The 23,082-nt window shown below is 37.1% G+C and overlaps 1 protein-coding gene across 5 annotated transcripts in view; it reads right to left on the bottom strand.

Annotated features, from left to right (window-relative positions):
- Window positions 1-461: 461 nt before the first annotated feature.
- The window catches only part of ARID1B (AT-rich interaction domain 1B), a 448,568-nt gene continuing 425,947 nt past the window's right edge, over window positions 462-23,082 (bottom strand). For 3 of the 5 annotated variants that reach the window (XM_081332098.1, XM_081332101.1, XM_081332100.1), the window contains 8 exons: window positions 18,271-18,409; window positions 16,684-16,856; window positions 14,538-14,688; window positions 11,536-11,652; window positions 9,242-9,338; window positions 6,418-7,210; window positions 4,645-4,775; window positions 462-3,602 (listed from right to left, as the gene is read on the bottom strand). In XM_081332098.1, coding sequence (XP_081188224.1) covers window positions 1,875-3,602; window positions 4,645-4,775; window positions 6,418-7,210; window positions 9,242-9,338; window positions 11,536-11,652; window positions 14,538-14,688; window positions 16,684-16,856; window positions 18,271-18,409 — 3,329 coding nt within the window. In that variant the 3' untranslated portion in view covers window positions 462-1,874. The remainder of the gene's footprint in view (window positions 3,603-4,644; window positions 4,776-6,417; window positions 7,211-9,241; window positions 9,339-11,535; window positions 11,653-14,537; window positions 14,689-16,683; window positions 16,857-18,270; window positions 18,410-23,082) is intronic. The other 2 variants (XM_081332099.1, XM_081332102.1) reach the window with 1 other exon arrangement.

Below are 23,082 nucleotides of genomic sequence, written 5' to 3'. Positions count from 1 at the left end.
GTGTCCGTTTGATCTCTTCTAGTTTTTAGACCTCTGCCATGTTTAGTCACTGTTTCGATTACTATTACATTTAATATGGTTGTTTTTACTGCACAGCCCCGAGAACCATTCTTATTACTTGTATAAGTTAACAGAAATCTAAGATGCTAAATATAACTCATGAAAGCTGAAGGATAAGCTAACTGAATCAAATCGTGATTACCAGTTTTACAGTTTTATTCAAGCATATTATACCTTGAGTGCAGCAACTTTCGTAGACACAGTGAAAATTAGCAATCTCATCTTCTTCTGTGGTCCTCTTTATTATAAACAATGAGAGAAAAATGTAATGTTTTTCTTTGTTGCATTATCTGAACGCTAGATGAACTCCAGGGTAAGCAGAAAAACATAACCTTAACCATCACTGGCTGAAACAGTTGGATTTCATGAAGAAATGAGAACATTATTCAAGAACACCCATCACAGTGCTTAACAAGATTTAATGTACATTTATTCTTAACATGTGGAACATATAAATTTTATACTGAATAAATGATATTCATTAAGCCAGAGGAAAAGGAGGAATTTACATCAAGTTTTTTTGTATTTTTTAAACTACTACGTTATTTTGAAATACAAATGTGTATTCTTTGCACTGAAAAATCTTTGAAGTTGTGTTTTCTTTTTTTCCCTATATATGTTTTTTTTCCCTGTAGACTGGTAACCATTTTCTTAAATCAATCCGTACGTAACCATTTCCACATCTTGATTTATAAAGTAAGTTGTGAGCAATTGCTCTCCCGAAATAGAGCATGACTTTATACATACAGAAACTTGTACATTACCCTCGTGGTGTTTTTCTTAGTTTTTGGAGTTATGGCCCAAAGAAAATAATAATAATAATAATAATAATATAATATAATAATAACAATAATAATAATAATAATAATAAAATTAAGTCTACCATCACTTTGTAGTTACCACATCATGAAAAAAATAAATCCTTGTACTTGTTTTATTTATTTTTTTAAAAAAAGATGAGGGTATGTTTAATGTACAACTTCTATATACAACACTGCCTTTAGGCAATAAAAATATTTAAAAAATGATTTAAAGGAATTGTGACGAACTGTCATTGTGGAAGGTCAAACAACAGATATTGATGTTGACAGTTCTGGTGAGGAAGCAATTTGTGTTGATCGTCTTCAGAGTTATGTTTTTACTTTCTTAAAGAATTGGTTTTGCTCCTAGCAGAGAACCCAAGAAAATGTTGTGGGCAGATGAGGAACTGACCCCCCCCTTTCCTTGACCATCTGCCACACCTACATCACTATCATTCTTCTATTGCACACAGCGCTTTGGGCAACGGCCTTAAGGAGGGTTGGAATTTCTTTTGTTCTTAAAAAATAAAAAGCACATGAACTCAGCATATTTTGTCTCCACTTTTGCATTTGAGAGTGGCATGCCCCTTTCTCCCAACATCAAATCATATTTTGCTATATTCTGACACCCCACCCAATTCAGGGTTGCTTCCCCTCCCCCAAAAATATGATTCAAACATGGGAAAAACAAACAAACACTGACAAAGATAGCTATGGAAAAGAAATGTGATCTTTGAATGTACTAGACAACAGACTTTGGTTAAAAAAATAAAATAAAAAGATGTACTTATACACATAGACAACAAATATTAATTCCATAACTGTTCAAATTAATGTTTTGAAATTCCCAATTGGTAAATAGTGAATGGGGCAGAGGAGCAAAGATTCTTCTTCTTTTTCTTCTTCTTCTTCTTTTCTTCCCATTCTTCCTACACTGGATAAACAGGTACAGAAACCAGCCAGTTCTATATGACCCTTTAATCTCCACTCACACATGCTTGCTTCTCACTTGTGTCATAACTGCCCTATCTGAAAGAGTACATCACAGATGACAGATGCAACCATACAGTTCAGGACAGCTGATATTGAGATATCCAGCAAGCGGCCCTCATGTAAAAGGAATTCGGAGCGGTTCTCCTCCACCCGAGCCATGGCCAACAAGGCCTTGGCTGCCCTGCACATCATGTCCACGCTAGGTGGCTCCAGAGGCGGAGGCTGCACGTGCATAAGGTTATGCTGGCTCTGCTGGTACTGGGCCATGGTGACCCCGTCCTCCAGGAAGCTTATCAAGTTTCCAATGCTTCCCTTCTGCACAGCTATTGCCCTTGCTGCTAACGTGTCCCCTCGGGCGAGGTTTGATAAGAGCGCCATTGACATTTCTCGGCAGACAGGATTTTTACGGTCCCCAACGTACCTAACCAAAGTAGCATACAGTTTCTCCTGACGACTGAATGGGGGCGTGGCCAATATAAGGTCCACATTATTGTCTTGGATACTGAGTTTACACAGGGTTTCCAGTACAAGTCTCTGAGGCGAAAGGACTGAATTGGGTCCCACAGTTGGAAAAGGATCTTGTGCCTCTGCTGAGGGACACACCATCCAGTGCAGTAAGCCATCCAAAATTGGCAAACAGATGCTTTCTGTATAAGCAGATAAGTCTAGCTGCCCAGAAATGTTGGCTAGTGTGACCAATGTATTATCCCTCAGAACCTCAAGGCAATCCCACCACCATTCATCCTTGCTGCAGGCCACCCCTTTGTCCACTTCTTCCTCTTTTTCATATGTCTGTGGTGTACGCTTTCTTTCTGGGTGCTCATGATGGAGAAGAATCAACTTTCCCAAGATTAACACCAAGCCTGGATGTTTGGACATCTCCACATCATTGCCAGGCACAAAAGATAAGCTGCGGACAATATTTGACACACAGATGCAACGCTTGGCCAAAGAATCTTGCCAGTGGGTAATGGTGCATAGAGGAGTTTCATCTCGACTTCGTGGCTCGTCTTCCAGCAGTTTGATATTTCGATGACTTTTCACTTGATGGATCCCAAATGGAAATTTACTACTATCTGTCTGAGAATTAGGGTCGGGGTCTTCAGACAATGCTCCCGGACGAGCTGACAAGACATCGTCAATAGTGGCTGATATGCTTTTGTCTTGCTGTTCCTCAGATTCTCCTTTGCCCTCTACATTCTTCTTTTTACCTGAGGAAACTGATAGAGATGGCCGCCTGCAAGGAGGAATCTCCATCTTACTCTCAAAGTGGGTCTGAATGTGTTCGGTTGTATCACCCCCACCAAGTTGCCAATGAAGAAGCCCACTGTTGAATTCCTGAACATGCCCTAGCCTATCAGATCGGTCAACAACAAATAAGTTGTTTTTCTTTACAATTTTTATTGGCAACTTGTCAAACTTACTGGCTTGTTTTGGCCTTTCACTTGGATCAAGAATGGCACCAGGTGGAGCAACAAGAGTGCTCTTTCCTTCTTCTGTATTCTCATTTTCCTCTTCTTCCTCTTCTTCCTCCTCATCTTCCAGGTCATAAAAGTAATCGATACATTCATCATTTTCTTCCTCTTTCCTGACACCCTCTGTTGCAGACTGCCCATCTTCATTCAGAGATGAATTATGATCTTGCAGTTTCGATCCTGGATGTCCCACTTCATATTCCATAAGGATCCCAAAAATATCAATCAGGCATTTTCTAAAATATTCCACCAACAGCTCAAGAAAACCAGATAACTGAGGAAACAAAGGGAGGAAAAACAGAAAAAAATGGTAAAAGGGACATGTTAGTCCATTATAGAACTGTGTAAGTAAGAAAGGAATACATTTTTTTAGAAAAAAAAGATCTTTAGATTCCTCTTACAAGATTCAGAATTGGTTAGTCCTTTCTTCCTATTTACACATAAAACAAAAGTATTTTAAATACTTTTAATACAGATGTTCAGTAAATACTTAATACAAGTGACCAGTAATCTGTAGATTATAGAGTTCAGAGTACACCATAATTTTGAAAAGTTAGCAACATGAATTCCTTAAAAATTTACTTTTGAGTAGTGTTTAGTCCATGTGATTGTAAAAGTGAATTGAGTCTTGTTTTCAAGGAAATTTCCTTCCCTCTTAAAGCATGTAAACCATTACATATGTTCCTGCAGCTACAATTATTTGTATAATGAGCCGTGGTGGCACATTGGTTAGAATTCAGTATTGCAGGCTAACTCTGCTCACTGCCAGGAGTTCGATTCCTTCGATCCTGAAAGGATCAAGGTTGACTTGGGACTTCCATCCTTCTGAGGTCGATAAAATGAGGACCCAGATTTTTGGGGGCAATATGCTGACTCTGTAAACTGCTTAGAGAATGCTGTAAAGCACTGTGAAGTGGTATATTAGTCTAAGTGCTATTGCTATAATTATATAATTATACAATTATTTGTATAATTCTTTGCCTTACCTTATTTTACTTTAGCAGTTAGAACAAGAAGACACATGGGTTTTACATTCACAGGCTGGTGTAATACATGGAGTTGAGCAAAAATCCAGTCCCGTGGCATGACAATGTGCACCCTTACATCCCCATTACATTACATTACAGGAGAACAGGAAAAATTGCCATTTGTTGAGCCACTGTTTATGAGCTGTAGGTCTTCTGTGGAGGACTTGCCCTACTCCTAAGGGGAGATGGATGGCTCAGGCATTGGAAAGCATAGCAACAAGGAATATGGGCTTCCCCCTCCATTTACAGAATGAATGGTGACATTGAGATGAAAAATAACCAACCTACCTGTGAGAGATTGAAAGTGGCAACTGTACTGTCATCATACAGAAGAATGTTAATAGTGTCTAATGCCCAAGTACTTTCTGCAAGAAGGCCTGATTTAAGAGACATCATCACTCGCCAGGCTTCCGGACTCACTGGAGACAAACAAAGCAAGAAAGCATTTATTAAGAAGAAATCTGCAGCAGCATCGGAAGCCTGAAGACAGACGTAATTGGCTTTTTTAAGGAGCAGAGAGATGCTATACTTGCACAATTTCCAAATAATTTCTGATGCCCTATTATACATTTGTATGAAAAGAGCCAGACCTGTTGTGAAACTGAAGGGATGAACCTCTCTAAAATCTAGGAAATTCACAGACACAGTAAGGTTTATCTCAGTTGATTTAGAAATACATATGTACAGGTGTCACACATGCTTTATGGTACACAGTGAAGACTGTGTCTATTCTGATGAAAGGTTCCGCTTTAATTTTATAAAACTCAGTTGATATCCATATCCTTTAGAGTAGGAGGGTGTAGAGAAAAAGCAGCTTTATAGTGGAAGAGGTTGACAGGGGACAGATCACCACTGCTGTATGTTTATTAGTTTCTTCCTCTAAAGAAAAGTAAAAATTAAGTTTGCTTCAGCACTCTTACAATGCTCACTTAAAGCATACATTTCTAAAGAACCAAAGTAATTTAAAAACAAAACAAAACAAAAATCTGCTAGGTATTCCTCCATAGCAGGCGTGTCAAACTGCCGGCCTGCAGGCCGGATGCGTCATTTGGAAGCCATGCCCACCCCATTGCCGACAATGGCAAAACCGTCCCGATACATTGTGCGACGTCACGTGACGTCGCGAGTTTGACATGTCTGCTCCGTAGGAAACTAATTCTCCTGGAGTTTCCTTTTAGGGAAGGAAAGCTATCAATAGAAGGATAGTATTTACAGCTTGAGTGATATTCGAACATATCTATGATAGTATCTTGTTGCATGTTACAGAGACATATTCTGTAAGATGCAACAAGATACTATTCATCAGCAACTTCAGAAAACGGGGCATGTATCAGTGCAATCTTTGCTCTCTTTCAAAAAGGTGACTGATCAGCATGTCTAGAATTTGTCAATATCATATCTCCTAGGTCAATTTTCCAAGTAACAGTGCTGGTATAATGCTCCAAGACAAGCTTCCACAGCCTTTACATATATTTTAACTGTGTCCTTTTGTCAAGAGTTACTACTCCATTTACAACTTTACTCTTTGAAAGATAGCTTTCAAGGGAAAACAGTAACAGTGTTTATTGTTTTTAAGAGTTACTAGATATAACATACATTGTATGTGAATTCAGACTTTTGTTCTGAGATCATAAGCAATCACTAATTATAAACAATATAAACTACTATGAAAGTACACAAGAAGAACAATATCATCTTAAAATAATACTGTATTGTACCTCTCACAACATCATCTCTCTATTGAGATAGCTTTGCTTATTTCAAGGAGGAACAAAACATTAAAAGATTTGGAAGACTATATACCTAGTATAAGAGCTCTTATTTTGGTAACATAAAAGAAACCATTATACTTCCCTGAATATTGAGTATTTACTTGTATTTTATTGACTGATGATACATTGATTGATTGATGATACATAAATCATTATTCCCACCATGAAACAAATTTGAGCTCAGCTTCAATTTAATAAAACTAATTTCTTAAGTGAATTATATAAATGCAAGCTCTACAAAATTAATGTAAAAAGTCTCTCCATCTGTAAAGACAATAGGAAGACTTACCAATATCTTTTGAGGTAATCTTTCGCCTTGGTTTTAAAACTGGCTGGGATGCTTCTACCGAACCTGGAGGAAAAGTGACTTCCCGCCTAATAGGTGGTGGTGGTTGTGTTGGAGGGACTGTGACCTGCGAGACTGGAAGAGTGGGCATAACTTTAGGCATCTTCATAGAGGATAGGAAAGGAGATTTACTGGGAGACATACGATTTTCATGAGAGCGTGGGAAAGATGCAGGGCTAGGAGCTCGAGATATGTGGTTTGGCATTGAGGGCGGCGTCTGATAGGATGACTGAGGAGGTCGAGTAATAGGCTGCATGGAAGCAGAGGATGACATGTAAGAAGACTGCCGCTGGTTGACATGAGAAGGCCACTGGCTTTCATGGTTTATTCTCTGGTCAGGTACCATCATATCATCAGTACGATTCATCCCTGGATAAGGTGGGGCCTGTGCAGGGACCCCGGGGCCTTGCCTGTTCTGATATGGGTAAGACATATCATTTCTTGTGGGCCATATATTTTGTTGAGGGCTTTCACTGGAAGCTGATGACTGCATAGGGCCAGCAATCATCTGTGGAGGTATTCCATGTTGTTGCATTTGTCCAGGACCTTGCATCCTCTCTCTGTTATAAGGATATGGATATTGTCCCTGGATGGGTCTCCTATCTGGTCCAGAGTAAGCACTGCTGTACTGGTTAAACATCTCCTGCTGTTGGTTGCTGTATTGCATGTTAAACATATCTCCATCATGACGTTTTGCTGCAGGTCCATACATACCATCCATATGGCGTTTGTAGTTCTGAAAAAATAGACATCAAAATTTTAAAGTAACATAAAATATTGGTGCATTGGGGTGGTAGAATAATTACAATATACTTACAATATTTTAAATAGACATAATCATCTTTATTTTCATTAGTGTTTGAAAGATGTACAGTTAATTATTTGAATAAATATACATAAAGTGGTTGAAATTTTGTCCATATGTAATACATAACATTTAAAATGAAAAATGATTTTAGTGTCACACTATATAAATATGACCACAGGCATAAAATGAAGTACCAATATCATTTTAGGAATTGTTTTGAGGTAAATACTACATTATAATGAAATGTCTTAATATTTCTTTTCCAAATATTAAGCTCTGGAAGCGGGATTAGGCAGTTTGATAAAAATGTATTTATTAGTTGTTTTTAGATTTCTGTTTAAGATTCTGAATGCTGAATATTTTTTATAACTTTAAACATTATTCTGAGAATAAAAGAAAATATCTGTTCTTTTTTACATGAATAAATGCTATGATATTGGAAAACATGTTCACATAAATGTATAATATGAATAAAAGTACTCTAGTTTGGGATAAAAAGTTTATTTAAGAAACCCTAAGATAAACCTAGAATCTTCTCCTAGATCTTCATTAGTATCTTTATAAGGACAAATCTGTTTCGCACTGAATTTGATACTTGATTGAGGTTTTTTATGGGGATGTGTTAGTGGATTGATTTAAATGTTTTTAAATTGAGAGACATATAGATGGAATATCTGAGGATGCTCACACACATACACATTTTCCATGTGATGATCCTTAGGTGGCTAAATGTTGCCAATAACATTATTTATTTATTTTAAAACATACACAACAATACAAATCCCCAACTAATATACAAGAAAATGCCAAAACAAATTATAAACAAAATTAAAAACAGGAAAATATAACATGCAATAACAAATAAAAAAAATCAATTTGAAAAAATATGAACAATCCAGGTATGTCATCTGTATAGTATATCAAACATTAAACAGTATACGAATAGTTCACATTAGAAAGAAAAGAGCAAACTCTATTGTAAAATATCATGAAATTGGCAGACATTTCATGAAATGCTACCAATTGCACATCAGAGGATATTACAGAATCCTTCAGGTAGCAAAAATACTTTTTTTAACAATAGAATAAAAATCCTAAAGGAATGACAAAACTCTGAAAAAGAGCATATTGTATACACACAGTATACCAACAGTCCGTTAACAGAGGAAATGGTGCTTGCTAGCTAAATAAAGCCCTGAAGAAGAGAAATCCTCATTATGAATTTTTTTTAGTTGGGTTCCACTTATTTTTAATCGCCAACTATTTACTTTGAAATGCTATTAGCTATGAATCAAACTAGCCATAAATAAAATTTGAATGCCGTGGAAAGCTATCTCAACACTAATTGCTGTGTCCTATTATGGAGGGCAGGCGATGACAATTTCGGCAGATTCACTCAACTGTGTTCCCTTCTCCCTAGTTGAAGTATCCTTAGAAGTTTTTTTAAAAAGAAGGCAGAATTATCTTCCTTTCTGCTTTTATACAACAGTGAAACAATCTGTTTATGAAGGCTACTGTTTTCCCATGTCTAGAGATTTTTAAGATGCTGGTCAGCCATTTCTTATGGGTGATTTAAATATTTTTTTTCCTGAAAACTGCAGAGAATTTGACTAGCCAATCCTTGTAGTTCCTTCCAATTTTACAATTCTATGATCCACATTTTTTTTAATCTAAATTTAGTGCCACCGCCATTTAGTCTTTACATATAGATGTATTTGGGATACATTGTATTAAGTATCTATGCTTTCTTACTACTTTCTCAGTCAATAAAACAGAATAGTTTTAGTGAAGGCTCTGCATCATTCATAACATTGGCCTATTGTTGTTCAGAAACGTTCCATAAAAAAAGGATACAAATATAAAATTCTTGTAAGGAGCAAACGTTGTACTTTTTGCCAGCGCCAAATGTTTAGATTTATAGAATGATTTTTTCAAAAGGAATACTATAAAACTGTTTACCTGCTGCTGTGGAAACATTCCTGATTGGTGTCCTCCATAGGGGGGCTGTCCAGAAGGAGGAGCTTGCATTGGATACTGCGGTCCATATGGTTCATGCCTGCAATGAAAAATATGAGCTGTATATTAATGCTTATGATTTCTAATATGCCTCAATATATTGAAACTGCTTGTCCCATCAAAACAGTTTATATCCTTCATGAAGCCTGAAAATCTCCACCAGCATCCTCTGTTTTTGTATCAAATGTTGTTAGTTGTGAAGTCGTGTCCGACCCATCGCGACACCATGGACAATGTTCCTCCAGGCCTTCCTGTCCTCTACCATCTTCTGGAGTCCATTTAGGCTCATGCCTACTGCTTCAGTGACTCCATCCAGCCACCTCATTCTCTGTCGTATCAAATGTCCTCCACCAAATGCAGTACAGTATGTTTTAAATGAAGTGGTTTTAATTTTCTATTCCACTTAATTCCACTCAATCTTATTCAGTACAAATGTAGCAGAGTAATTCAGTGAGCGCTCTCTTAGAAACTTTATCTACTGTTTTATGGGGTAATAATGTACCAATATTGTTTTTTAAAAATGTGATGTCTCTGTTTTCAGGACTGAACCTGCCTACCATCAGATCAAAACAACTAGTGGCCTGGATGCGGACACGTTTCACATTTCCTCAGATGACTTAGGCAGGCTATGGTTCCATGTTCTTGAATATCACTTGGCAATGTCTGAATGAGCTTTAATACAAAAGAAATACAACTGGCTGGCAGAAGCAGATTCCATACTTGATATTCAGAATGTTGGCAACAACATATGATTACCTAATTTTGGCAGTGTTACAGTTTTAAAATGATTTATGTATGTGACTAATGCATGACCTAATACACATTCTAATATTAGGGTTTTTTAAAAAAAAAATTACAAATCTGATAGTTGAACTGGAATACAAAGAAATAATGATATATAAAACAACAGTAACAATACTAAGATCACAAATACATCTAATAAAAGCAACCAAGAACCAGTCTTTTAAACTATTAAAATGAGCTTATTATGTACTGGACTCCAAACTTAGGAGGTTTAGGTGCAGCCTCAAACTTACAGTACCTGGGATTGGAGAAAAGCATCATCTAAATATATTTTATCCAAATAAATAAAATGTTTACATTTGTTCTTACAATGTGACATTTAAATGCAGTAATTAAATTCTCCCATACCAGGTTGAATGGTTTTAAGCAAATAAGGATTCAGCATCGGATGTAAGCACCACAAGCTCATCCAGGATATCAGACCCGTGCAATTGGCTAACTAATATTATGATAACAGCACAAATATCATGATCGGAAGTGTCATAAGTACAGCAGAAAAATACAGACAATAGGGCAAAGGAGAATGGAGAGTTTCGGTTGTGCACATTAGTTTGTGTGCTACCCTTGAGACATATGCCCAAAAGACAAGGCAAATGTCTAGGAGAAAAGAGATTGAATCCCCAATTTCCTAAGCAATGCAGTTTCCTTGATTATTGCATTGTTGCATTAAATACACATATTTACACATGGTTGATTTATAATACCTCTATGATAATCTGTAGTGCCCGAATGGTCTAAAGTGGAGAAATCTGCTAAAAGTGAAAATAATTGAAATTCAAGAACTTCAATGATCTACTTTGTCACTAAAATTATAAGCGGTTTAAATTGTATTAGATAGATAGATAACCTTTCCTGTCATTTTTTTTTACTGTGGGCACATTGGCACACATTAAAAATGAAATTTTGTTGCAAAATTTAACTAAATTTTATTAGTTAAATTAGGTTAGAGATAACTGTATAGCGATGTCTGAAACAAATTTACTTTAAGGTTTAAGAGGAAGCAGCAGCCGGTATTTCAAGCACAAGTTCAATTGATTTATCTATGAAAGGACATCAACAAAGAAACATCTGAGAACCTCACTGTTTTACAAATGAATGTAAAGTAAAAGGCTGAGAAAAGTATTCTATGGTGAATGGTTTTATAATGTGTAAAAATGCTGTAATCTCAAGTTCTCTACATGTTCCAAATGAATCCATCTCTAGAATCCAAACTTTCAAAAAAGCCAAAGTAAAGCATAAAAACCATCTACCAAACACTGTAGCCATGCAACCATCACTATTCTAAAGGAGCTTACGCCAAAGTCTTGCAGAAAATCCGAGAGCATGAAACCCAATACAGCAATCCAGTGTAGCAAACCACCTCCTATCCAATAGCCTTTAAGATTTAAGATTATCTGTTAACACAGGTATTTTAAACAGGTTAAATTATTCACCTTTGTTGCCCAGGATAACAGTTAGGAGAGTACATGCTTGGGTCACTGTTTGAAGGCACCATGTTGCTTTGACCAGGTGCTCCCATACTGCCTTCAGGACCCAGCCCATGATCCGACCTAAAAATGACAAAGGAAACCTCACACTGTAAAAGCACTTATTCTCCAAGTCGGGTGAATTAAAATAAAATAAAAAACCTTATGGAATAGCCAATTTCAATACCAACATTTTCTCTGAGACTGAAAATGTTTTATAGGCCACTGCGGACATTTTGATGAATAAAATTTTAGAAGCTAGCTCATGCGCTGTTGTTTGTAAATTTTGCCTGATGTATAAAGAACTATGCAATTGCAAGTTTCACTTCTATTCATGAAACTTACTTAGGTTTTGTATGTAATTAATAACTAAAAAGTAATTGTAGAGAGTAAAGAGGATGACCTTGATATTTATTTTATTTATTGTTTAAATTTATTTGCCACCTATCTCTCCATGGAGCCACCCAGACTGGCTTATTTACAGAAAAAGAACACAATCAAAATGATAAAAAAATAACAATAGTAAAGGAATAAAACAATAAAAATAAGCAACGGAAGTGCAACAATATGAAATTGAAAAGATGAGTGGAGGGGGAGAAGGAAGCTGAAGCGGGAGATGAGGTCAGCTAGTCCAGCAGCCAACTCCAGTGATGTATTCCCCTACTGGATATCCAAGCTTTATTACAAGGTGACAAAAAGCAGAACATATTTTAAGTCCAAAATGTCCAGATAGTGTTCAGAAACAGATCAGACAAACAGTTCTATAATTCACTGAACTATAAAAAGGGGAGGGCATACAAAACAATCAATTTGCAAAGTTCTCTTATTATACACAATCTCAATAAAAGTAGTTTTAGCTTTCCTGTGGAATTGACTTCTTGGTTTGGTCTACCCAGTGCTTTTTTTGTAAAAGAAAAAGGTGCCGGAACTCACACATGCCTTGCCTATCCTACAAGGTTCCATCCAAAAAAGGTGCCGGAACTCCGTTCTGAGCGTTCTATGAGAAAAAAAGCCCTGGGTCTACCTAATAGCGTTGACCTCAATCTTGCAAGTCTGTGTTGTTACTTCCTTCTTGAATTAGGAAGCTGCTTCTGACTGTTATGAACTTTACTCTTTATCACCTTGGCAATGGACCTTGGGTATCTCCCTTAACATCATTGCTCTTACTCTTTATAGTCATTCTCTTTCATAAATAATGTGATTATTTTTTCCCCCCAAAATAAAAACATTAATGCATCATAATCCTTAGAGGCTACATTTACATGGTGAACCGAACCATTTTGAAATGGATTCATTTTAGCAATTTTTGGTTTAAAAATCCACTGGCATTTCTAATATTCTGTTTCAAAAGATGTTTTCTGGAATCAGTGATGGAAACTGATTTGAATTCATTATCTTTTTAGGAAAGTACTAACTATGACATAAAACCTCCTCTATTATTTTAGCAAAGTTTATTGCTTAATATACATCTGCAATTGTCTTTTTCTTGCTGTCAATTTTCTTAGTAGCATTTTTCAAAAGTTATCCATAAAGAAGGAGGTACTTCAACAAATGAGCCAAAATTACAATATATTGCTGCTTTTCTGGCAGATAACAAATGCTAAACCAGAAAGTTCACATTGCCAGCCTGCAGAAAAAAGCCACATTCTGCATGGATGTTTTTTCCCCCCCGGAATACTGAAACATGCCAAGTTTACATTTACTAGTATAGCACTAATTTTTATGCAGGTTGAATATTACCGTAAATGATATTATTTTGAAGAGAACAAAAAAAAGTTTTGCTACTTTGTGTATTTTATCTTGCTTCTACAGCCATTTTTGCCACCCCCTCCCCTATTTTAAGGGGGACAATTTGCTTTTCCAAAGAAGGATCGCCCCTCTACTGAATTCTAGCCAATTAGCAACCCCTCTCTTTCCTTCTTTCTTGCAATGGTCTTACGACTAGGAGTGTGTGGTGGTCTAGCGGTTAAGGCACTGGGTTTGTCAATTGGAAGACCCAAGTACAGTTCAAAAACAGGTAAGTGCAAGTAGACAAATAGTTACCATTTTGTTTGGATGGTAACAGTGTTCCGTGAGTGTCTTGGCAGTGTCATTGGGTAACACTGGCTTCCTTGGCTAGGCAACAGAGATGAGTATTGCCCCCTTAGTGTTGGACATGACTGGGTAGGTCTTATGATGCTAGCACAGAACTAAGCTCTCCCACTAGCTTATCTTTGGGTGTGGGTAGGGATGGGAAGGAATATATCTCCGTTACCTCTCAGCGGTATCACATTTTGTCCTTCTACATTGGTGAGTGTATTGCTTGCCTGCATACCAGAGGCTATTGATTCCCACCACATATAAGTTATCTGTGTTGGGTCACAATGTGAATGAGGACATGCTTCCAAATGGAAGTACGGTTACAAGAAAGGCTGATATTTATATTGGGAAGGACACCAAACTATTTGAATGGGAGATACAGTTGAATATATATTTATATATGCATCCCTACCCTGCTTCAATTAATCAACAAAAGTTTGAGTTTATTGAGGCCGGGATGCATTAAATGACTATCCTGGAAATAGGAATCTGTTCATTTACGTAGAATTTAGTATTGCTCTACAACATCCAGCACAAAACCATCAGAAAAAGGTGCAATTTCCCAGAGGCTGGTTCATTAAGCATACACATGCACACAACACACACACACACACACACACACACACACACACTGAATAGTAATGCTGAAATCTGATTAAGCAAAAAAAATATCAAATATAGCCCACTGTAGACAAGGAGACTCCTTATTGATCACACACTCACTTATTAGTTCTTACAAAAAATAGACTCAGTCTCTATTAGTAGTTTTGATCTTGCTGATTTTCTGAAAAGCAATAAATGGCTCAGCTAAATGGTCTGTTAGAAGGACAGTGACAATAGAGAATCTTTTCACCATTTTTCTCTGCCTTTTGAAGCTGATGAAATCTCACCTCCGGTCATAACCACTTCCATAGGGAAACTGTTGGCGTTGGCTTATGCCCATGTTGGACATGGTTCCAGCGGGACTCTGGCTGTACATATCCTGCATGCCACTGTTGGGCATTTGTCCAGGGGCCATGAAGGTTTCACTATTTCCAGGCACTATGAAAGAAGAAGGAAGGAAGGAAGGAAGGAAATAGCATAACTATGTTATTTGAAAGATATATTATTAAGAAATATTAAATACCATTGATGTTCAGAGAACTGGAGCAGAATAATCCAACAAACAGTATGAGAGCTGAGGAGATACTTCAGCAGTAATGCCACTATGTTTTACAATAACTGGGACCACATCTATACTCTAAGCATACTGTATTTTATAATTTAAAACCCAAATAAAAAATCTCAAGCAATTTTTGAGTTTTCTACTTTTTTTCTCAAGAAAGGAGTCTACTACTGACCTACAAATCTCCACTGGATCAATATATCAGTATTACGATCTCAGCTATTTTTGTTCTCTAAGATCAGCCTATAAATGAAATACGTATTTCCATACTTATTTGTGTAATGAATTTGGAAAGGAAGATATTTAAATACCTACTGGCTACTGGCTACTTTCTAAAATATCAATCTACCCATAAATAAGTTTTTTTCTCCTCTTGGAGGTGTCATAAAACACAGATCTTTTCAGATTCTGATGTTGGCTTTGGAATACTGCATCCAGAAAAACTGTAAGTGACCAGGACTTCTAGACTTGGGTACTAAATAAAAATGTTTTTCCCAGCTTCTTTACAGCTTTTGATATGCTCGTTTTAAATTTGTGCTTTAACATTGAAAATGCTGCTGTTCTTATTTTATTGATTTACTTGTTTTATTGCTCTATTATTTATTCCTGGTTTCAGATTCCTAACTGGAAGTCACTTTGGGAATCTCCTTGGGACTTAAGAGTAATAAATGATTTTACAGATACATAATATTGTCTAGTATAAATCATGACTTAGTCATTATGTCTCATCTTGAAGTATACTACAAGGTTTTTGTGAATGTAAAATAGTTGTTGTAACTGTATATACAGATGCCTACCTACATACTGTACATACATAAATAGAATCTAGCCATGAAAGGTACTCTAGAGAGGCATTTTTGTTCTGGTTTTCTGAAATAATTGAGTCCTGTTGTAAAGTCAGAATCTTGCTAAAGTTTCAGTATGACTTTTTATATTTTTATGTACACATTTTAGACACTGCTGAGACATTTGTCCAGATCTAAAAATCTAACAGTTGGAGCAAGTTCCCATAATGTGGAACTGTTGCAAGAGATCCTTACTTCCTGTCAAAGAGGTTTTTCCCAAGGATGCTATAGGGCACAGACACATTTTTAAACCATTACATAAATTCCTTTATAGCATGCCGATTTATTCCAGCAAACTTCCTGTAGCAGTCCTACCTTATTGAAATGAAATAAGACAATGACAACTGGTGATTACATTAAGATTTAGACTAAAATAATATATGTCATAACATTGTATGTACCAATGAAGGAGAATATTTGTAGGTCAGAATTGAAATGAGGGGTCCTTGGTGTTCTCAGAGCTTGCTTGTTTTCTTGCAGACATTTCATTACCCTAACTAGATAACATCAGCAGTGCTAGTAAGGAATGCTGTTTACTGTCAGTTTATATTCTCGGGTCCAGACAAGCAAGACACCAGAATATAAACCGACAGCAAACAGCACTCTTTACTAGCATTGATGATGTTACCTAGTTAGGGTAATGAAACGTCTGCAAGAAATTACAAGCAAGCTCAGAGAGCACCAAGGACCCAACATTGTATGTCTTATTAAACTGGCTTGTATATTATATAATCTGAGTTTACCAAATCCTGTTGCTTACGGAAAAGTAATTGGCCTACGCTGAAGTATTGGTATAATTCTAACAATATAATTATTAAAACTCTTCCATATAATTTTCTGTATCATAAAAGGAACTTCTTAAACTTACTGGCAAAAATTCTCTGCACTAATCTCTTAACTTCCAAAACAATAATATAGTTACTTATGAAAGACAGAGAAAAGCAGAGATGGAGAAACCCATCTAGGAACTGATATACACAAACATATGTACAGTCTATGTGCCCCCCTCCCCCCGAAAGGAGATACCTTTTCTCATCCCACCAAAAGGATCCTTGTTTGGCTCATAGGTCATCCTTCCCATCATATCTGGCATATTCACTGATTGCTGATAGGGCGCATTTGGAGTCATGGAGTTCCGCTTTGGGTATGTGGAATCGCTTATATCCGAAAAGGGATCATGTACACTGACTGAGCTATTTCTAAAGAGATAGAAGATAAAAAGGTATTTGAGTTATAGAGACACAGTTATGGGTGAGCAATGCCTGATCAGGTGGTGATCCATAAGTTCAAAAAGTTCAACTGTTGTGAAAATCACCACTGTTGCCTTAGCTTAGCAGAATATGGTATATAAGATATTCAAAGTATATAGAACAAGTGTTCAAGTACCTCATTTTCTACCTGAGCCAAGAAGTTCAGAGTGGCATATGAGGAGAACACCTATTTGTCCAAGTCATAGCAGAGCTGGGATCTGAACAAAAGTTTCTTAAATTCAATCCAGCAGTCTAATCATCCCAACACAGTGCCTCCTTTCCATCATTTATATGCATCACAGGTCAATTCTTGGTTTCAGAACTTAATTTATATCAAGAGTATTATGCCTTATGAAATGGCACTGTATGATTAATTTATTCACTTTAATTGCACCAATATTAAACATATGGATATAAGCAGATAACCTTTTACATTTAGTTGGCAGATCACTGATCATATCCAACCTCTGATCACTGAATATTCCCCCAAGAATTATCTCCAAAGAAATGCCCTTTTGTATGTATGGATATTGAAATAACACTTATGGACAACAATGGGAAATTTTTAAAATCAGTGAGTAGGGTTGTACATGGATGTGCCTGTGTGTTGGCAGATAAACAATTCAAATTGTGCACAAATTTTTTTTTGTGAAGTTTTTTTCTTCTTCAAAGTCAGATGCTGCAGGAAATAATGGAGAAGCCCTTTTAGGGAAAAATAGAACTGTATTTAGTTCTCTTCAATAGGATTAAGCCATCATAATGGCTTGCTTGGAATTGCTTGCTAATTTTCTCCATTTTTTCTGGTTGTTTTTGCATACATCTGGACATAGTTGCACACATATCTGTATATACACACAAAGAGTTCTACAGTGAAAAAGCACAAGCTTCATCCTGCAAACTCATATAAAATTAATCTTAAGGCAAAGCTTTTTTACATTTTTATTTCTGCAATCAATGCAGCCTCTAACCAAAGACTGAAGAGTTTGTGTCTGTTGGTGTATGGAGGAAATTGGAATTAAAAGCAACGTTTTCACACCTCAGATTGAATCTCTGCATTTTCAGATCCCATACCTCTCTCCTTTTTTTTCATTCCTGGTCAGGGGGAGGGGTGAGATTGACAATATGGTGGCAAAGAAAGATGGGGTAACTGCCACTCACCATCAATGATGTCATGGGCAGCATCCAAGAAATGCCCGTGACACTCATTTTCCAGATACCAATAATATTTCCCACAACATGTTGCATTTTGAGTCACAGGAAAATGCAACATCCCTGAAAGAGAGAGAAGGTGTCTGGATTTGGGGCAGTGACTGCACTTGCCAAAGCACAGATCCAATATTCTGAAAGGCTCTAAGAAAAGTACCTGCTGCTCTGTGTAGGCGTCATCTGTCCATGAGGCGTGGAGGCTGGTGTTGGAGGCTTGAGGTCACTTGGCACTTCTGTCATAGAATTGCTCCCCGAAGACTGGGGGGTCTGTGGACCCTGAAGAGAACCCGAGTTAGCTGGAAAAAAAATTTAAAAAGGGGGGGAAAGGAGAGGAAAAAATATCAGGTGTGAACTCTCGCATGTGTAAAAAGAAAACCGAGGCAAAGGAGAAGGAAAGAGAGGTATTTGTGAAGAGAGCTCATTTATTTTATTCGAATATACCTCGTAGATGAGATGTGATTTATTTTATTAAATTCTGCGTTGGCTAAGTATTCATCATTAAATACTGCTTAAGCAAAAATTGTCCAAAAGGGCAGATACAATGGAATTGTACAGGTTCCCTGTATCTGAAACTCTAAATTCCCTTCAAAATATACTTAACTTGCAAGAAAAATACACTCCCAGACCATAACAGAAAACACCAAGTTAATGTTCTTGGATCATTTTCATGGAATCCTGGTTGGTCTCTGAGGTTGGTTGTTTTCTTGCAGACATTTTATTACCCAACTAGGTAACATCTTCAGTGCTGCAGGAAGTGGGAATTAGCTCTTGTTTACATACAGTAGCTTGCCTGTCAATGTTGGCTGGAGTATTATTTACTATTTGATTGTTTGTCTGAGCTGATAGTTCCAAACTCAAGACAAACTCAATTCAAGTTGGATCAATTCCTTAGAAGTGCTTCCAGAGTCTCAAGCACAGCATCATGCAGTAAAATAAAGAACCAGCCCTTATATTTACAGGGTCTTATAAAGGAGAAACTTTGGCAAAGTTAGTGATTCTAAGGTCTTGATATGAGATCCCAATATATATGATGTGGATTCATAAATACCTAGGATGAAGCTGATGGAGTAATTTCTCTGCCAGGCAATCAAATGTCTAAATTAGCTCTTAAAATATGGGCTTTCCCCCTCCTCTGATGAGATTAGCTTGTCTGTTCACTAACTGCTCCCTAAAATATGGTGAAAATAGTTTTTTCTGCTTCAACAGCTGAGAAAAAAGAGCTGTAAATCATATATCTGCCACAAAAGATCTATTATGTTGCAGACTTTCTATCTAACATGTTATTAAGCAAAGTTCTTTATTTACTTTATAATATTTATAACCTGTCCCAATCCTAAAGGTCAAAAGAAACAATACAAACCAACTAAAAACAATTACAATAAATCATCCCAAACCTAAACATGATCGGCACTGATAAAACTAAACTTTCCAAATGCTAAATGTATTCTGAAATAGAACTGCTTTAATTTGGGCATGAAATACTAGGAAGGCTGGGCTGTGGGTATCTTTGGGAGGAGGATATGCGGAGAAGAGCTGTCATCTGCTGCAAGCTCCAGGCCCTTCACAAAACTGGGATCTGCAACAGGCCCTCTCTGGATGGCCTGGCTAGATAGCAAAAAGAATTTTGGCAAGGGATGGTCGGATAAGTCCCAGGATTGTGTTGTGCAGGCTATAAAGGTCATGACCACAACTCTGAAATTAGTTGGGAAGCCTACTGGTAATCAATGCAGCAACTTCAAAGTATGTGTTACTTTAGTCCAGGGGTGACCAAACCTGGCAACTTTTAAGATCTGCAGACTTCAATCCCTAGAATTCTGGGAGTTGAGCTGACAAGTTTTAAAGTTGTCAAGGCTGAACTCCCCTGCTTTTTTAGCCTTTTAATTTTCCTTCCTGGGCCTTCTGGCAGCTGCCTTCTATTAAAGAACAGAGCAGCATGTATGTTGCACAACTATCCTGTACTTGAAATTTACCACTGGAATGAAGAATATATAGTTTGACAAGATAAACATCTAGGTATAGAAAGAATGAGATGAGGTCTCCCTCAATAGAGGAACCTTAATTCTACCGTATCTCAGAAGCATCCAATTGGACTTGTTGGATTTGCTACTGTGCAGTCGTACCCTGTACCCGGAGGCTTGCACAGAAACCACTGCAATTTCCAAAACACAATTGCACTACAATGCCCGTCCTTTTTATTTATACTGTCTCAAATATCCAGTTGATAATACCAGAGAGGGAAGAGGAGGGGTGTGTGTGTGTGTGTGTGTGTGTGTGTAGTGAATGAAAGCTTTTCCATTGCCCAGCAATTCTCCCCCCCTCCTCCCAAATTGGAAGAAACAAATAAATACATGAATGTAGCCTCTTGGAACTCTATTAATAGGAGGCCTAACATGCTCTCTAGGATATCCCTACCTTTTGCCAGAAGCTACAAATGTATAAGCTAAAGTAAACAATGGAAAGGTTACTGAAGGTTAAGTACATTCACATACTTCAGTCTTAACAGCCAGACGCCATGCTGGGAAGATAATTTACACAGCATGAACTCGGTGCCCTAATTCTGACAAGGGGGGGGGGAGGGAGGGAAGGAAAAGCAGTGGGAGGTTTACTAGGAAACATCACATGTCCACAGTGAATGAAGGTCAATCAAAGGTCACCTTTGTTTATAACCCAGCCCCTTTCCTCCTTTATCTTCCGCTGGGGATTCCCTACTTGGCTGCCTGCCAGATTTTGTGACATCACCTGTCAGCTAATAATAGAAATGCAGTCAGCCACCTGTCAGCAAAGATAGATGGATTTTTGGTTGCAGACTGACTAATTAAAAGGCTGCCTTAGCCCTCTGTGCTCCCTCCCCTCCCAACTCTTGTTTCTCAGCTGCCAAGGAAAGCCTGTGCTCTCTGTAAACTGAGGCTCAAAGTTTTCCAAAATAAGCCTGCTGAAAATATTGGAATTACAGAAATGTTGGGGAGGGGAAAAAAAAAAGAAATTGGCTCATTTCCTTCAGTCTGTTGAAATGAAACACACACACACACAAAACACAATTTGGCCTGAGTTAAGAAGCGGGCTCAAGACTTCTGGAATTTCAAAGGATGGAAACACGTTTGCAAATTTGACTTTGAATGATATATTTGGTACGGGAACTTTTTGTCACTTAGTCATGTCGCTTGTTAAGTAAGTCGCATGTGATTTTATGACCTTTTTTTGGTTGCAGTCATTAAATGAATCACACTGTCGTTTAGTGAATCATGCAGCTGTTAAGCAAAAATGACTTTGCTGGTTGGAGGACCCCCCCCCCCGGAACAGCATAAATGGCAATCACGTGATCCTGAAACACTGCAACCATTTATAAATTCCTGCTGGTTGCCAATTGCAATCATGTGACTACAGGGACACTTGTGAGGTGAGACTTTACCAGTGCCCACGTTATTTTTTTTTTAATATGTCCCTAAATTTTTAGAAGTTATTTTTTTAATTGGAAGATCAAAATATGCAAAATAATATGCCTGCTTCCAGTAACTCTTAGCTTTAAGGATGTCCTCATCTAGATACCAAAGTAAAAATGACAGGTGGATTAATTCAACACTTTTTCTGAAATGCGCAGAGAAGAGAAGCTGGAAAAAAAGGGAAGAGGTTTGCTTGGGCTCTGGGTGTATATTTATGCAGACTTTTTGCTCAATTTTTATTTGTGGCTGGGATGCTTATATGTTGGTGCATGATTTGGGGGCAGTTTATTACCTAGGGCAGGGATTCTCAAACCTGGCCACTTTAAGACTTGTGGACTTCAACTCCCAGAATTCCCCAACCACAAGTCTTAAAGTGGCCAAGTTTGAGGACCCCTGCCCTAGGGCCTTTGTGAGGTGATATGTGCATTTTGCATGGTTGTTGTTGTTACTGAATGTGGAGGATATTTTGGTGTTTTTCTTACCTCTATGCTGTTGTTTTTTTCATGAGAAAATTTTCTTTGAGCAGGTATTCTGTGAATATGGTAGCTGTTTTGTGCCCTGATGCTTTTTCAGCATTGCAAATTAGCATGTAGTAAGGTGAAATTCAATTATAGATCCAGCAGTAAGTTAGGAAGAATATGGAAAACATAATTTGGTAAACACACTACTTTCTCCCCTTCAGTATATACTAAAGAGAATTCTGTTCAGTAATTGACTTAGGAATAAATTGTGATTCAAAGAACTGAAAGCCAAAACACTAACAGCCTTCTATTTCCTTTCTTCAAGCACCATTATGCATTGTTAACTCTATTCATATATTTTGCACTGTCAGTGTGTCCCTAAATTGCTTGTACAGAACAAGTATTGAAAATTAGGAGACTAATCCTTACATATTTTGTAAAAACCCTAACTCAGCAGTAAAATCTATGAACAACAACTCATATTTGGCGAAGTTTTTCCCAGATGTAATCATGTTTTTGTTTTGAAAAAGGAGTTTTTAACTTGGTCTAAATATATCTTTCTGAACAAAATATAATACTGATAAGATCTTTAAATATGGGCTAAATGTTTACACCATGAACTCTGACATTTCTCTGCTTTACCATTTATTCAAAGTAAAGCTAGATTTTCCATTTAAAATCTGTTTACTTCAGGCTGTTAAGAGGGTATTGAGGTGTAAACAGTTATGATGAAAAGTAAATATTGGCACATTGGTTCAACTATATGGAAAAAAACATTGCTAACACTGATTCTTTTTGTTTATGGAATATTCATCTAAATTAAAGTGTTCCAGCACCATCACTGACACAATAGGGCTTTCACATATATTACAATAATGGAATTGCTATTATTCAATTTATCCCAGTATTTTAAGTTTGCTGTTTCACTCTTCGGCATATTTCCTGTGGTTACTTCCATTGCAACAGAAAGCAAGTAATCTACAACAAATGTTTTCGTAGTATTTCTGCTGGAAAAATAGCTCTCATCTCTGGAAAGTAATATTTTAAAGGCTGATAGCTTTATTATGA

The sequence above is a fragment of the Vipera berus genome, assembly GCF_964194415.1.
Source record: "Vipera berus genome assembly, chromosome: 1".
Taxonomy (NCBI): Eukaryota; Metazoa; Chordata; class Lepidosauria; order Squamata; family Viperidae; genus Vipera; species Vipera berus.
This window is presented reverse-complemented; position numbering and strand designations above follow the sequence as displayed.